We start from the raw sequence: 17167 nt of genomic DNA, 5'->3' as shown, positions 1-17167 counted from the left end.
GTGCAAACCACACCGCTATTTATGGAAACTAATGTGCAAGGAGTGAGAAAGCCTGGAGATCTGTCATTGTGTGCTATTCGTGTCAGTGATTGGTCTTTCTACACTTAGTTGTGGTTGTTTGTAAAAACGATTTCCACCAAACGCAACCAAAGTGTAAGAACAAAACCCATCAGTGCTGCTGTTTTACTGCTGAAATCTTTGGTTGTTTAAATGAAAAAACTTTGTTCTTGCAGCAGTTGGTTTCTTTTACCCTTCATTTTTATACAGTTTGAGGTCAGCATGGGAGGAATAAAGACATTTCTGGAATGACTTATCCAAATGACCACTTCCTGTGTCTTTACCTAAATAGCTCTTTGACCATAATTGGAAGTATAAAACGTTGAAGTCAGATGGATAACCCCCTTAGTGGTGGTCTTGAAGTCTTAATCGTCAATGGAAATTCTTTGATGACTGAATATAAAAGTAATCGACTTCACTGCAGGACTGGTTCTAAATATTTATCCCCCCAAAAATGTTTGGTTTGTTTATTGCATTTGTGCATGCAAAACAGGACTCTACTGTAGGTCATTCATTCCCACTGCAGCAAGAGTGTGTAACTCCACAGTGTAACTGGTACTGGTATTATCCCTTTCCACGCGAACATAAATGCTATATTAGCATGTGTAATACTCGTGCAACATGTACATTTGTATGTCTGTGTCCTTTATGATGGAAACTCAGTTTTCTATTTTTATGGATGTTTAAATTGCTGAAAGTTAAAAGAATTACCTACTGGCGTTGTGTGTTTCCCTGTGTAACGTCATGAAGGAGCTGTTCCACCGAAGCTCAAGAGAAGAATGAAGACAAAGGACTCTCTCTTTTAATAAATCAGAAGAACTCTATTTTTAATAAAGCTAATCAAACAAAGTGTTAGTCCAATAATAAAATATGAACCAATCTGTGAAATGACAATGTTATGATCAGTAGTTATAATAAGTAATATAAATTTAAATATTTCCACTAGACATTCTCATCCACGTAACGTTAAGTCACATGACACATTTCCTTTTTCTGATCCAATCAGAGCCTTCCAGATCTGAGGCGAGGCGTGGTTTTGGTGGTGCTTGGTAAATCTGTCCTTTTTTGATTCGACCGTAAATCAAAACATCTAAATTATAAAACTATGCCCCACGTCATCTTCACTTCAGTTCAAAGCGTTCTAGAGAAGTTGTCGGAGTGGCCAATCCGTAACTTTCCTCTTCAGCCGAAAGAACCAATGACAAGCTGAATGAAATCTGTTGCTGTTCCACCTGCTGCAACGGTTCCTTTCAGAATAAAAGCTGAACCATCACGACACCCTTCTTGGGTCTTGCTAGATGCCAATAAAACTGTTGTGACCCTGAAGTATCTCAAGACTGGTGTGGTCGGCAGCTGCTGCTTTTCTACCGGCTTCGGTGCCAGAGGAGGTCAAGCTGGACCTCGACATTCCTGATCTAACGGATCCGCAAAGGGCATGTAGACTAACAGAATGGCGTCTCAGTGTGTGTTGTAAATCTCCAAGATTAGAGCGAAATATCACCTTCACTCCCATCAGAACTAATCGATTCTCCGGATTTCACACATACACCATCCTCAGTCTTGCTTCACCTTAGTTACACCTAGGGATGGGTACCTTTGACATTTGAATCGATCCGGTACTAATTCCCGGTACCTATGAATCGATACCGGTACTTAACAGTACCAATTTTTGATACTTTTGAGTGTTTATTATTTTAATTCTCTTTTATAATTATATATTTTTCTCAATATATAACAATATTTGATAAATATCACGATAAATAACATACAACTGTTTGTATTTTATAAACTGATAATTAAACTGAAGCAAACATCTTTACTGTGAACTAAATTTACTGTGTATCTTCATTCATTTTGCCCTCTTCTTTCATTTGATTTTTCCTACTGGAAAGTTAGAATTTCCGAGGAGAAAGCGAACGCACCATTAGCTGATAACAATGGTAGCAATGGAAGCTAACATACCAAGCTAACGTTATCTTAAACAGTTTATTAAGCTGCTGGAGCAGATTAAAACGATGATGCCTCACACTTAGATCATTGTCACTGGTTTCATCTTGACCCAATCACCCGTCGCATTTAGTAAAGTGAAGCCAAACTTTAGAGCGCGTTCTTCTAGTCTGGAAGTCGGAGTTCCGAGGAGAAAGCGAACGCACCATTAGCGAAATGGAAGCTAACATATCAAGCTAATTATATTTACCTACCGGAGCAGATTAAGATGAGGATGTCTCACTTAGATCGTTGTCGCTGGTTTCATCATCACCCAGTTACCCATCACATTTAGTGAAGTGGACCCAAGCTTTAGCCTGCGTTCTTTCTACCATACTGCTCTGTTTACAACAGGCTCGCATCGACCAACGACAAAACGCTCTTGCGCATGCGCAGCTGTCTAGGCAAGTTCTTGTTATGAAGGACGGGTACCGAAACAAGGCACCGTTTTAAATGACGTGAATCGGTGCTCGGTCTGTACTATGGAATTCGGTCGGTACCTTAAAAAGTACCGAATTCGGTACCCATCCCTAGTTACACCATACATTTAGTGTTAAAGTTAGTCTAGTTTTAATTTGTTTAGTAATAAATCTTTAAACTTTTAAAACTTGACTCACTCTTCTGTTGTCTCTGAGTTAATACGAATTGGTTACATAATCCCTGCCATAAAAAGTTCCAATCTTCTGGTTGAAATTATCCAAAGATCCATAAGATTGATTTCATATTTCCTATGGAATCTCACATTTTATGGTTCATTAAATAATATGTAAATTTAATCATTACACCTGTAATCTTTTGTTCCTCTTCTATACGTGTGTGCTGCATTAACACGTGGATTTCCCCACTGTGGGACCAATAAAGTTTATTCTATTCAATTCCTTTTCTCGTATGTTCCTATAAACATGACTTTTGGATTCCTTTTCAACTGCACACAAGAAATTAACCAAAATTGATCAGTTCATTAAACCTGACTTACTACTTGAAATGAAAAAAAAAAAAGTTGTAAAAGTAAATAAACTATTGGGTGTATTGTGTAAGAACACTATGAGGTTTAATGACCTTTTAAAGTATTTCAGTGAGTACCATGTGCAGAAAACACACACAAAAAACAATATGGTGCAAAAGTTAATTTATGTCAGCAACTCCATTCCATTTTATTTATAAAGCACATTTCTACACGGCCGAGGCCAACCGAAGTGCTGCACAGTAAAAAGGCATAAAAATCAACACATGGAAAGAAGTGATAAAAGTAATACAGTAACTACTGTAAAAACATCGTGAAATGCTAGCTAGGCTGAAATAAAAGTCAAGGGATAAAAATGAGCCTTCAGGCGTGATTTAAATCAGAGAGAGAGGGGGCCATTCTCAATGCTAGGGGGAGTTGGTTCCAGAGATGAGGCGCACAGATTGAGAACGCTCGTTCTCCTCAAATCCTCACCCGAACACTTGGGACCTGTAACAGGCGGTGGTCTGCTGATCAAAGAATTCGACCAGGTACGTAAGGCCGAACCAGCTGAGTCAAGTAGAGAGGCGCATAAAGATAGAGTGACTTAACAATCAATCAATCAATCAATCAATCAATCAACAAACCAATCAGATCAAAGACACTTTATTAATCCCAGAGGGAAATAAGAGTTTCAGTACACACAATTCTGAGATCAGACGTACATGGGCAAGACACATGACAAGAATTGGTGACTGTGGTCACACTACCTTAATAGAGATAAGAGGGTTACATGAGGATTGGTTCAGGTGGAGGGAAAAAAAAGGCACTTCAGAGTTACCCTCCACCGGGAGGGCAGCTTTGCTCCGCAAGAAAACCCCCCACCTCAGACAGAAATGCAACAGACTTCAGACAACACAACACAAGTGTCCACTAGGTGGGGTGGTGGGTTGGGACTATCCCCACTTCAGTTCCTGCAGCCATGATAAGCAGTACATGTCACCTCAGTCTGAACAGGGGGAGGAGCATTGAGGGTTGGAGGGTTGCAGTGACCCTGGAACGTTTCATCAGCCGTCCCGCTGTCCCACCCAGGCTGGGATAGGAGACAGAGTTGAGTAGCGACGGCACATTCCACATATCTTCTGAGGGGGGAGTTTTCGTTATAGCCTTGCTGGCTCAAGGGCGCCAGATTCCGATTAGAAATTTTTTTGGGGCCAGACAGAGATAATTTCCTCTCTGTCTTACAGTTTGTTGGTGCTTCACCTCTCAAAATCCCAATAATGGACATTAAACTATCCCAATCCGTGCTGATTCGTCCACTCTCTCCTTGATGGCATCCATCTTTTGTGCCAAAGAATGAATCTCGGCCAAAGTCCCAAGCTTACGAATCATCTAGACAATTATGTGAGTCTGTGAATTCACAGCATGGTGCAATCCATCTCTGAGCTCCGGGATCAGGCCAATATTCCTTCGACAGTTCGTTAATTTTCCGGTAAGCCAGGTAGCCTCCAAGGCCAATGAGCAGGAAACCTGACACCAACACCACAAATATCCACACATCTCCAGAGTCCTCCACAGACAGCTGAGATAAACAAATCAAGTTCCACTGTTTCCAGGAGTCCATGATGTGTCCAACTGGGTCTGTCGCGGAGGGACAGCCGGGAACCCCTTCTCCCGTTCTCATCGTTGAAAAAATGTTATCAATCACGTTGAATGACCAACTGACGAGATCCATTTTAGTGAATTTCAGTTTCCAGAAAAATGCAGAAGCAGCCGTGCACCCAGCACACACAGACAGACAAAGGGCCTTGAGGATAAGGTATGGAGGAGAGGAGGAAAAAAACGTCTGCACCCTCCAAGAGCCGGAAGAAGTACAATTTTAAACGGATGAGGTAGCGCACCAGGAACCAGTGCAGCTGAATTAGAACAGGAGTAATCTGCTCCCTCCTTCTGGTGTCCGACAAAAGGCGGGCCGCCGCATTCTGCACCAGCCGTAGGCGCGCAACCGAGGAAGATGTGGATCCATAAAAAAGGGAATTCGCATAATCCATGCGAGAGATCACAAACGCATGGATCACTGTGTGCAGGTACTGTCTAGTCAGGATGGACTTCATCTTTGATAGCCGGCGAAGCTGAAAAAGCCGGATCTAACCACCTGGCTAATGTGAGAGTCCATCCGCAGCTCGTGATGGTTGGCTTCACTAAGCTACAAAAACAGGGTGGCAGGACCAGACTAACTGCATAAAAGGTGAAACTGATAAATGAGATCGACTCATTCCATGCTAAGCCAGATGCTTCAGCCTTGATTTGTTATAATTGTGATGATTGAAGCTTACAGTTGATGAAAACCCCACATTCAAAATCTCAGACAAGACATTCTAATCAGCTAATTAATCCAGATTACCTGCAAAGGGTTCCCGAGCCTTTCGATGGTCTCTCAGTCCGAGCTGAATGTGTCACCTGTACCTTTATTATGATGAAACAGCTGATATGTCCTGACCAGCTTGAGACGGCTGACGTTTGTTGTAAATAAAAGATGGAGACCAACAGGGAGAAGCTAAAAGGATGCAGCTGCAAATAGATCCAGAAATAAGTCACAAATAATCAGAAATATGAAGAGAAACAACATGAATGCAGACCTTAACTGACCACCAAACTGAGTGATAATAATAATAATAATAATAATAATTAAAGCTGCAAGCAGCGTCGTTCGGCCCTCGCAGTGAAGCTGCTCGCCCTCCTTCCGCACCCCCTCCGCTCCATCCCCAGCGCTCTCCAAACCCAGCTCCGCGCTTCATCGTCCTGGCCGGCAGCCGGGGGATCCAGGGCACGTCTGGCAGAACAGAAAGTCAACCATCCCAACACCAGAAACCGAAACGGCCTCCTCGTCCACATCTCACCCTGACTCAGCATCCCCTCTGAGCCCACCATTACACGTCTCACCACTAGGAGATACTCTAACTTTACCACACTGGTTATGCCGCCCATCGAAGCACGCGAGGACTCCAGTTCTTTTTACAGATGGCGTTCTTTATTTGTGCCGTTATTGACTAGCAAAGCTAGCATCATGCAGCACCATAAACCACCGTAGAACTACAAACCGACAGAATAAACAATATGTTTACATAAATATAACACATAAATCACAAATAAAGGTTACAAAGTCTACTAACCACTTTGCCTGCTTGTAGCTCCGAATGGGAGGGGAGAAAACAAGTTTTGCTTGCTGTTAGTCTCTTATATTAATCTGAACGTATTCAGCATATATCAGCTTCCTTTCATACGTTAGAAAAAAAACGAGTGCACACGTTAAGCTAACCGGAAGTTGTTGAGAAAGGCAAGTGTGCCTTTCAAAATAAGAGCACGAGCTCCGGTTTCATCAAAAATAAAAAGAAGCATTTTACAATGATGTTTTCACAGCATTCACACTCCCACCAATCACACAAAGTGATTCATTTAAACTATATACAATAACTTGTTAAACAACAAAAAAAAAACTACCAACAGTAAACAAAGGCACCTTCTTAAGATAACCCTTTACTCTGCTTCAAGTAATAGCACTGTTTTATGTATGGCTCTCTCTAAATAAAGTGGCTGGGTTGTGCGCTTGCCTCTGTTGTCCAAAAATGTGTTACTAACTAACAGCTTGACCTTTCTAACCCTGTTGTCTGCAGCTGGGAAGACTTCCACTATCCTTGCCAACTTCCACTGGTTTCTTGGCAGGTTGTCGTCCAACAGCAAGACAATGTCATTTACTTTAGCATTCCGTCTCTCAGTAGTCCATTTTCTTCTTTGTTGTAAATTGAGCAAATACTCCCTTTTCCACCTGGTCCAGAACTCATTTGATAGAAATTGAACCCTCCTCCATCTTTTCTGAAGATATAAATCTTCCTTCACAAACTCACCAGGCGGGGGCATGATGACTGAAGATTTCATTGTGAGGATATGATTGGGGGTCAGAGGTTCCGGGCCTGATGGATCATTGAGATGGACAGTGGTCAAAGGTCGACTATTCACTATAGCCATCACCTCATATAAGTATGTCCTCAGTGATGAGCTGTCAAGTCGACTTGCAGATTGGTCGAGGATAGAGGTGAGGATACTCCTTACAGTGCGGATCTGCCTCTCCCAGACGCCGCCCTTGTGACTGGAAGCAGGAGGATTCATCACAAAGCTGCATCCAAGTTCTTTCACACGTTCCTCTTGTAGTCCTTTCATCATGTTTTGGAACTCATTTTTCGCACCTACAAAATTGGTACCTTGATCACTTTGAAGTTGTCTCACATTGCCTCTTATTGCAATGAAACATCGCAATGCATTCAGGAAGGCATCAGAAGAAAGGTCATCCAATATTTCTAAGTGGATGGCTCTTGAGCACATACATGTAAATATGAGCCCATATTTCTTTAGCTCTTTCCTTCCTTCTCTGACGTAGAATGGACCAAAACAGTCCATTCCACTGTACGTGAACGGAGGTGTACTTTCCATTCTCTCAGGGGGAAGATCGGCCATTTTTTGTTCTTGGTTAGACCTTCTGAACTTCCTGCACTTTACGCACTTGAAGATAAAGGAAGAGACTTCACCATTACACCCAAGGATCCAGAAGCCATTCGCACGAACTTCATTGATTGTCATTCCACGACCTTGATGACACACCTTCTCATGACAGTGCTTGAGTATGAGACGAGAGACATGATGTCCTTTAGGAAGAATGGCTGGGTGTCTGACATGTGGATGAAGTGCAGCTTGGGTCAACCGTCCTCCCATCCTCAAGATACCCAGTCTGTCCAAGAATGGGCTTAGCCTTTGGAGGCAAGTTGACTTGTTCCCTTTGACTTCTTCCTCTTGGCTTAGTGCGTTGATCTGGTAGTGTCCATCCTGCTTCTGTTTTATACTTTCTTTCAGTATTGCAAGGGACCGCAAGTCTTCTTGTGATATTGGAGCTTCTCCACCCTTTCTTTCAGAGAAGTCTGACTCAAAAACCTTTTTCATGTCTGATGGGGAGATAACTTCTTTAACTTGGGTTCTAGCAGAAAAGTGGACTTCTGACTTGAGTTCAGAGGAAGGCATTGTAAGTGGTATGACTTGCTTAGCAATGATATGGTGACTTACACCTATTTCATCTTCATAATCATTGACAGTACTGTTATACCCGACAATGCTCCAACCCAGCACAGACTTGAGTGCAAAGGGTTCATTTTCACTTCCATGGATGACTTCTCTTGGAGCCAGAGCCTGAGAACAGTTATAACCAATTAGCAAACCTACCTCACAATCTAATTCTTGCGACATCTCCTCTGCAAGATGTTCTAAGTGAGGCCAGGACATTGCGGTTTCACTTGTGGGAATATGAGCTCTGTTAGCCAGTATATACTTCCTGGTGTAGCTTACTGGAAGCTTGATCTTAACTTCAGATTTCAAGCCTCTCACTTCCAGACCAGTCAACCTTTCACTGGATACAACCTTTGTTCTTGATGTTATTGTTGACACCTTGAGCTTTACTGGATCTTTCTTGGCATCCAGTGTGTCGGCTACATCCTTCAAGATGAACGTAGTGTCGCTCTGAGAATCGAGCAGAGCATACACTAGTATTTCCTTGTCTGGTTGAGTCAATGAGGACACATAGACTGGAACAATTGGTGAAGTGAGAGTTCCGCCCCTTTCTTGAATAATCCTTAGAGAAGTAGCTCCATCTGACTCAAGTGTTTGCTTTGGTTTAAAACTCTTGTCTGTCTTGGTTGTTTACCCTCGGTTGATCTTGTTCAGACCCATCCTTGTCATTTTCAGTTGAATGAGTTTGTTTTGGATTATTTTCTTGCTTCTGTTCCCTTTTTTCACGATTTTGATGTAAGCACGTTGGGTGAGGTTTTTTACACGTGTCACATGTACTTCTAGACTTTCAGACCTTGGAGTGATGTCCATTCTCAAGGCAACCAAAACAGAGTTTCTCTTCCCGTACAAACTTGACTCTTTCATCAAGTGGTTTTTCGATGAACTTGCGACATTTATGGAGAGTGTGATGTGGCCTTTTGCAGTAAAGACACTTCTTATCTATCCTTTCACTTGTGTTTGTAGTGAATGTCTTAGCACCAACTTTATCTTTTGGAGATCCTCTTATGTCTTGCTTGCTTGACCTTGATTTCTCTCCCTTTAGATTCATAGCCTGCCAAGATGTAACAGGGTGGCAAGCAATGCGAGCCTCTTTGTTGAGGAATGAGACGAAGTACTTAAAGTCAGGAAATGCACCGATTTCATCCTGGAAAGTAACGACTGCTCTGTTCCACCGTGAGCTCAACCAGTCTGGTAGTTTTTGTGCTATTTTTTGATTTTCCGTACAGTCATTCAGAACTTGTAATCCTTGTACATATGGCATGGCTGATTCCACACTGCTCAGAAAATCTGCAAACTCACGGAGCTCCACAGTTTCCTTTGGGCCAATTTTGTGCCATGAATGTATTTTATCACGATATGCCTTGCCAATCAGGAAAGGATTGCCAAACCTGTCTTCGAGCACATTCCAGGCAGCATTATAAGCTGTTTCTGAACCAACCAGAAAATGACCTTCTATAGCTCTTTTTGCTGCACCGCCAACATACTTGCGTAAGAAGAACAGTTTTTCTTGGTTTGGAAGGTTTTTCTGATTAATTAAAGTGGAAAAAGAAAGTTTCCAATCAGTGTACTTCAGGGGGTCTCCAGTGAAAACAGCAGGTTCAGGAATTGGGATTCGATTTGCAGCGATAGCTTCCGCTAATGTTTTAACCAATTCATTGGTTGTGTCATTTGGGTTGTTTGATGTACCTGTTTGAATGGGATTGGGCTGATAGTTCACATTTGGTTTATTAAATGAAGATGCTTGTGGCACAGATACTGAGGTATAGATTGGTGAATGAGGAGTAAAGCTTTTAGTGACTGTAACCTGGTATGGTTGTTGAGCTACGGATTGGTTTGCTGGAAGGATTTGAGGATGCCTTTCTTGTGAGCTAAGAGGTTGAGAAAGTGCTGGATTTTGTGGTAGAGGAGGTGGCAACAGATGATCTTCTTCATCGTCACTATGAACAATTTCAGAATACACTTTCAGCCTTGCCTTTGCTGCGTTAAGCCTTTTAAGTTCCTCTAATCGTTCAACTTCTTTCTTCTTCTCCTCAACCTTCATCTTTCTAGCTGCACTTTCTGCAATAAACTGAGCTCTTTTCCTTGCATTCTCAGCCTCATTTTCAGCTTTCTGCCTAATTTCCTCTGCTTCTTTTTCAGCTGCCAACACTTGATCTGCCTGCTCAAGTCTCCAGATTTCTTCTTCACAGTCATGTTGAGCTTCCATTATTTTTAGGACTTCCTCTGTGGCAGCTGCTTCTGCTGCAGCTTGTCTAGCATCTTGTGACCTGTACGAATACTCCTTTGAATGTCTGGTCTTTCCTGAAGATAAAGAGACATTAGATGTTGTAGCTTCAAACACAGACTCCACATCGGGCCAGGATGATACTTCTGTACCATCATTGATGAGAAACTTCTGTGCCTTTTTATTTGCAACCTTGGTGAGCGATTGGCAGGTATCGTTGATTCTGCGGATTTCTGAATTTGGATGATCTGGATGTACAGTATCTCTTATTTTAAGATAAATATTATCTATCTCAACTTGGGTTGTATTTATTTTACTCACGATCTCCGTTAGCTCAGAATTATCATTGTACTTTATGGCCTTTTTCAGTCCATTTATTTTGTGCTTCCACCGCTCATAAGCTCTGTTGAACTGTGCCTTCATATCCTTCAGTCGATCATCTGCTAAAGCTTGTCCTTTTTCAGTGAGCGTTCGTTAGCGTTCACTTTTCCTAATGCATGCAGAATGTGGGAGATCTTTAGTTTGAGACAGTGAGTCTAGTGCAGTTGATGTGACCGTCTCACTAGCTTGCTTATGTGACTCAACCTGAGCTTGCATTTCCTTTGTAGTTGCTTCTACTTGCTCATTAATATCAGCTTTCTCTTGTGAAGTACATATATTTTCAATATCACCCCTTTGTGACATACTGACTGTGTACTTTTAAGCCTATAAATGTACTAGAGTTGTAAACTAAAGGAATAAAATGAATTTCAGTAAACAGATAAAGGTTGAAGAATTTTCTGCCGTTAACTTGAGCTTAACTTGTGTCTAAACTCTTATGTAAACAACTTAAAATAAATGTTAACAGCACATTTGGCAGAAACACAAATAAGAATCTCCTGTGATACAATTACCAGCAACCTCCACACAATCTTAATGCAAACACAATGCAATTATATGCATAACCTAGAGAATAAACCCTTAATATTATTATTTATTTATATATATTTTTTGCTAATCAAATTACTTGATGAGTGGATTTGCCTATAAAGTTACTTAGCTCTTGCAGTGTAGCCAAGTGGAAGGGAAGCTTCGCTGCTCCTTTAAGATGTACACGATGGAATGTGTGATGAAAAGTTCATGGCAGTTCTGGATCTTTCTGCTACTTCTGACCCGTTTACTTTAACGTGTCCACCTTTAAAGCTTTGTCCATACTGCTTCTTTAATCTTCTCAACACAACGTTCACCAGATGACACGATGTATCTTCAACTGCAGACTGCTCCTCTACCCGACGTCCTCAACGGTTTGGCACACTTCGCTCTTCATATGGAGTCTTCACCTTTCCTTTGCGTGGTGAAGTGTTCTACTATGCCGCCCATCGAAGCACGCGAGGACTCCAGTTCTTTTTACAGATGGCGTTCTTTATTTGTGCCGTTATTGACTAGCAAAGCTAGCATCATGCAGCACCATAAACCACCGTAGAACTACAAACCGACAGAATAAACAATATGTTTACATAAATATAACACATAAATCACAAATAAAGGTTACAAAGTCTACTAACCACTTTGCCTGCTTGTAGCTCCGAATGGGAGGGGAGAAAACAAGTTTTGCTTGCTGTTAGTCTCTTATATTAATCTGAACGTATTCAGCATATATCAGCTTCCTTTCATACGTTAGAAAAAAAACGAGTGCACACGTTAAGCTAACCGGAAGTTGTTGAGAAAGGCAAGTGTGCCTTTCAAAATAAGAGCACGAGCTCCGGTTTCATCAAAAATAAAAAGAAGCATTTTACAATGATGTTTTCACAGCATTCACACTGGTGATTTGATGTTCAGTCTCGGGCAAATCGGACGTTGTTTGTGGAAGTTACAGTCAAACGTAAGGTCACGGCGTCACGCCAGAAATCGCCATGGCATCAAAGCCCCTCCCTTTCTGAAAAGCTATCAGATCTGAATGGTCATTACAACATCATGAAGACAGTGCATGACCTTTGTGTCGTGTTGACTAAATTAGAGGGGACAAATATGGGCATTTCACCATAAAAAAACTTTCTTCCTGTAGTCAGGGGGCGGGGCTTAGGTGATGTCAGCTGTCCACATTGTCATTGTCTTGAGATGTGGTCAATGATCACACAGACACAGTTTGATATAGATCTGATCATGCACATGGGAGTTGTTAAGTCAAGTAATGTAATGGCGAAAGGTCAAAGTTTGAGGCTTAGCCACGCCCACACCTTTATACTTATTTAAAATCCGATAGTTGATTTTTTTCCCCCTTTGTCTTAAGAGTCTATAGCAGAAGTTTGAAGGCGATTGGTGAAAAGGGCGATGGTGCAACACTCTCCAAACAACGTGTGCGAAAACCACTAAATCGAGTAGTTGGACCAAAATGGCCGACTTCCTGTGCGACTTGGCGCTTGGCTCCAAGAGACTTTTTTGTAGGTCCTGAGACCCCACATTAGTGTACCAAATTTCGTTCTCCTCAGTTAAAGCATGGCTTGGGGCTGACAGTTTTAATGGTCCATGGGGGCGCTATTTCAGAAAATAGGCCACGCCCACCGGATTTTCACATCAGATTTTTTTGGGGGCTGGACTAGGATCACTCACAAGAAGTGTCGTGGTGATATCTTTAGAAATGACGAAATGGGAGGCAAACGTAAGGCCTAAGCGGTATGCCTGAATTCGCCGCGCCGCCACAGCTCCGCCTTCTGCAGAAAACACCCATAAAGTGACGGCATGCAACCCCAACTTCCCTTCAGTTATCTGCTACAAATTTGGGCTGATTTTTTGAAAGGGCGAATTTTGGAAAATTTCCCAGTAAAACTTGACCTTTTAAGTCCTGAGGGGGCGGGGCTTGTGTGACATCATCAATCGACCATTCATTTGTCTTCGGGGGGCGATGACGATTGTCCTTAGAAATTGTTTTAAATGTAATTCTTTCATTTGTGAAATTATAGCAATTTGAATTTTTTTGGCGAGTGCTCGAAATTTGAGGCCTGGCCCCGCCCCTTCCGTATTTACGAAAAGTCAATTTTATTGTCTCATTTGAATCGTCCATCGCTTCTGTTCAATCTCGCACTATTTTTGAGACGATGGTGCGAAAAATGACCAAACTGTTCAACCAAATATAGACCCTAGAAATGGCCAAAATGGCAAAAAATCGCCATTTCAACCCAAAATGGCCGACTTCCTGTTTGATATTGACCATGGTTGCAAGAGACTTTTCTGTGCGGACTGTTGAGGACTACAAGTATACCAAATTTCATAACTGTACGATAAACTAAGCTTTATGGAGAGGGGTATTTTTCACTTTCTAGGGGGCGCTGTTCAGCCAATTTTTTACGAACTTTCACATCGCCAGTGAAATACGTAAATTTCACCACTTTCTATATTGGGCCAGAATTTGGTGACTTTTTGGATATGCTAAGACCCCCTAAAGGCCATTCAAAGATGCGGAAGAAAAAATAATAAGAAGAAACGGAGCAGATACAATAGGCCTTCGCAGCTTCACTGCTCGGGCCTAATAATAATAATAGATGAGCAGAATCCTTTTCTGAGAACTAAACAACAGTTTTGTCCTCGAACAAGCTTCTACCAGAGGGTCTCTTTTAATTCCCACCACAACCGTAGGCCTCCTTTAATCAGCTCTTACTCAATAGCCACTCCTGAGAATCTGTTTCTGACCCAGTTTTGTTGTTGCCACTAAAGCAAAAATAGCTTGACCTCAAGTGTAATCCTTCATCTTAAAGCTGCTCCTCCTTTAACCACATTTGCAGCGTTCATATCATATAAATGCTCTTAAGCAAATCCTGTTTAAACTAAGACTCCCGGCTTCACTTTGCTGTGGATCTGTACTTCTCCCTGACCGGTGAGTCAGGACTGAGCTGACCTATATCCCTGCATCAGATTTGCATCATTGTGGGAGTGCTTCTGTCGGTACATTTAGCATCGCTCCAACAGCCAGAAACAAGTCCGCCGGTGAAGAGAAGGAAACAAGTGTGTGTTTCTCTGAAGAGGACAGAAAACAAAGAAACTAAAATGTACTTTCTCCCACTGCGCAACATTTTACAGAAATTAGCGTTAAAGCCATCAATGAGCATTTGTGGCACATTGGAGGAAAAAAAAAGCATAGAAAATAAGAAATTAAGTCTAAATTGTATTTCCAAAATACATTTGAAATGAAAGCACAAAAAGGGGTAAAAACATAAATATTGAAGCTTTTTATTGATACAAGGTGAAGGTGCTTTTGGCTACGTCCATAGCTGTGTCCAGAGAGGAGCTCCTTCACAATAAGAGTCTTAAACATACGCATGAACCACAAAACATCTGCAGCACAGAAAACAAATCAGAAAGCACTCATTCATAGTAGAGACCACAGCAGAATTCATTGAAATAATGAGGGAATGACTCCTTTAATACCGTTGTCCACCATGATTCAAACAAACAATAGTAATAGCTGCGATGATAAATCTGCAAAACAAATGAGCTCTAAACATTATTTTCAAGCCTCTCAACAACGTTGTAACATAGTAGATATAAATATTTTATGTGGACAAAAATCGAGCAGTTCTCTCACATTTGTCTAAAACCCTCAGCCAATAAGACGGCTCAGTTCGAAGCCAGTGATTGGTCCATCTGGTTGTCTGTCTCACCGAACCCCAGCTTTACCTGGGTTAGGGGGACCCCTGCTTTCCACAGGAGCCGTCAGCAGCACGTTACTGCAGCAGCACATCATGGCTGCTGATAGGAACCGCTGTGGTCAACAGAACCTTTTCCACCGGAGCCGTCAGCAGCGCGAGTCGGCCGCGTCTCAGGAGCAGCATGTCGCGGCCTTTACGCGCCGGTTCTATTTTCTACGCGCAACGCCTCTGAAACGGGTCAAGTTCGACATTTTTGGGGAAGAAAAGACAGGAAAACAGACACGGAAATGGAGAGAAGCTCCTGAGATTTTCAGAATAAAGAAACGTACTTCCTTCCGGTTGCTTTACTTTTAAAAAAGGTTACTAACTGTGCGGCTCCGTGAGAAGTTATCACCTAGCTAGCGGTCTCCTTTGTTTTTCAGGTCCGTATTGGCGATTATAAAACGGACAGAACATAAAACACAAACCTTTTGGAGCCATATTGTAGTTTTCTCCTGCTTGTTGTTGTGTTTACTGACGAAGTCACTCGTGTGACTTCGTGCTCGGTCGGTGACAGCTGCTCCCCTGCTGCTTCGCATCTCGTGGGAAGGGCCAAGCAGCAGCTTACGCGAGCAAGACGTGCTGCTGCAGTAACGTGCTGCTGACGGCTCCTGTGGAAATAAGGGGTTTAGACTCATGGTGCACTCGCACATTTTATGTGGGAGGTTCTCCGCTCAGTGATATCAGAGAAGTAGCAAAAAACGAAAGATATTTGTATCTTGAAAACGGCAACTGGCGTTTTACACTCTATGGTTTGCTCAGATAATGTGTCCCCCCATGTCAGGGGGCGTGGTCTAGGATGATAGCTGATGGGAGGGGTGAGAGTTGTGTGTTTTTGTTCAAAAGCTAGCTTGTTCTGCAGATTTGCCATTGCAATTATAAGCTTGGGATGTTCAAAGCCACATGTGTGAAGCTTTTATTTTGAAGGATTAAAAAAAGCTCTAAGTTTCACCTTATGCGTTATTATGGAACAAGACAAAATTTCGCACCTCGTATCAATTTGTTTATGGTTTGTGAGCACAATGGTGTCACATTTTTTTAGCGAACATCATTTCAAAGTTTATTTTTTTTTTAAATTTTAAGTTTAATCTCAATAAGTCCTTTTACCCCCAACATGACACAAGTTTACGTCATAGACTCTAAACTGAAAGTGTGTCGGGAACATTTTAAAGTTTGTTTCCAGATGAGCCTGAGGCAACGTGGGGAGATGTGTTAGCGACGGGCTCACTTCACCATTACAGCTTTCAGAATATCATTTTAGTTTATATATATATTAAATATGAGCCTGTTGACCTGACAGAACCTCAGTGGGAAGCATGAAGCCTCCAGGGTGAGATATCCTTGAATAAGCACATTTCCCATTAGAACAGCACTGAGGGGCAAGTGGAATTTGAACAACTCTCCTGCATAGGTGTAGTACACGAATACTAATACTCCTAAAAAATACTAGAAGTGGCTCAGCCAGAAGGGTCAGTGAGGCATCAACACACACATCTTGCTGCTTTGCGGGCACAAACAAGACTAATTAAGGTAAACAAAGGTTTTTAATGAGGAAAAAACTAACTGTATGATGAATGGCTGCATGATGGTTGTGTTTCGGTGTAAAAATGAGAAATCAAACACCACGCAGCTCTCTCCAGCCCCTCTCTGCACCTCACATCCATTCCATCACGGTTAATTGAACAGAATAGTTTAGTATGCAATTAATTATGATGTGCTGAGATGATGCATGGACCTGACAGGGCATTGTGGGTAATAATAGGAGAGATTTATTTACTGGCTCTGTTCGGGCTCCTCTCAACCCTGCAAAATTAATACAGTTTCTCTGATTCAAATTATGGAGGAAAATAGGAAGGAAATTGTGTCAGACGCATGCATATGCAACACACTCGGGATCACACACACACACACACACACACACACACACACACACGCTGTCTCGCATACCCAAACACAGAGAATCGATGTTGTTCTTGTAAGAAAATTGTAAACGCAAAACGGCACAAATGAATCACACTAATGGCACGACTGACAGCCATGTTCAATATTATGATTTCAAACCCTCAAAAGATTGATTACATCACCACTTCTTTATTTACTTGATGGTGGAAAACATATTACTCTGCAGAGCTCGAGAAGAAAAATGAACTTCAGAAGAAATAGAAACTGATTTGTGCAAACCGA

The 17167-nt window shown here is 41.9% G+C and overlaps 2 protein-coding genes across 2 annotated transcripts; both read right to left on the bottom strand.

The window, feature by feature from the left end:
* Nucleotides 1–1168: 1168 nt before the first annotated feature.
* Nucleotides 1169–8314, bottom strand: LOC139071693 (uncharacterized). The gene is made up of 2 exons (XM_070554560.1): nucleotides 6160–8314; nucleotides 1169–6079 (listed from the first exon to the last, which is right to left on the bottom strand). The coding sequence occupies exon 1, from the start codon at nucleotides 8312–8314 to the stop codon at nucleotides 6524–6526; it is 1791 nt and encodes a 596-aa protein (XP_070410661.1). The 3' UTR covers nucleotides 1169–6079; nucleotides 6160–6523.
* A 567-nt stretch (nucleotides 8315–8881) lies between these two features.
* LOC139071692 (protein P54-like) lies at nucleotides 8882–12386 on the bottom strand. The gene is made up of 2 exons (XM_070554559.1): nucleotides 11867–12386; nucleotides 8882–11786 (listed from the first exon to the last, which is right to left on the bottom strand). The coding sequence occupies exon 2, from the start codon at nucleotides 10743–10745 to the stop codon at nucleotides 8886–8888; it is 1860 nt and encodes a 619-aa protein (XP_070410660.1). The 5' UTR covers nucleotides 10746–11786; nucleotides 11867–12386; the 3' UTR covers nucleotides 8882–8885.
* Nucleotides 12387–17167: the final 4781 nt, after the last annotated feature.

This window comes from Nothobranchius furzeri, chromosome 9 (assembly GCF_043380555.1).
Source record: "Nothobranchius furzeri strain GRZ-AD chromosome 9, NfurGRZ-RIMD1, whole genome shotgun sequence".
Taxonomy (NCBI): Eukaryota; Metazoa; Chordata; class Actinopteri; order Cyprinodontiformes; family Nothobranchiidae; genus Nothobranchius; species Nothobranchius furzeri.
The sequence above is the reverse complement of the archived record's forward strand: the minus strand, read 5'-3'. Positions and strand labels throughout refer to the sequence as shown.

What these genes read in the sequence shown, in the direction of transcription:
- LOC139071692 (XM_070554559.1), bottom strand. Translation starts at nt 10,745, where the DNA reads ATGAAGGCACAGTTCAACAGAGCTTATGAGCGGTGGAAGCACAAAATA.
- LOC139071693 (XM_070554560.1), bottom strand. Translation starts at nt 8,314, where the DNA reads ATGTCCTGGCCTCACTTAGAACATCTTGCAGAGGAGATGTCGCAAGAA.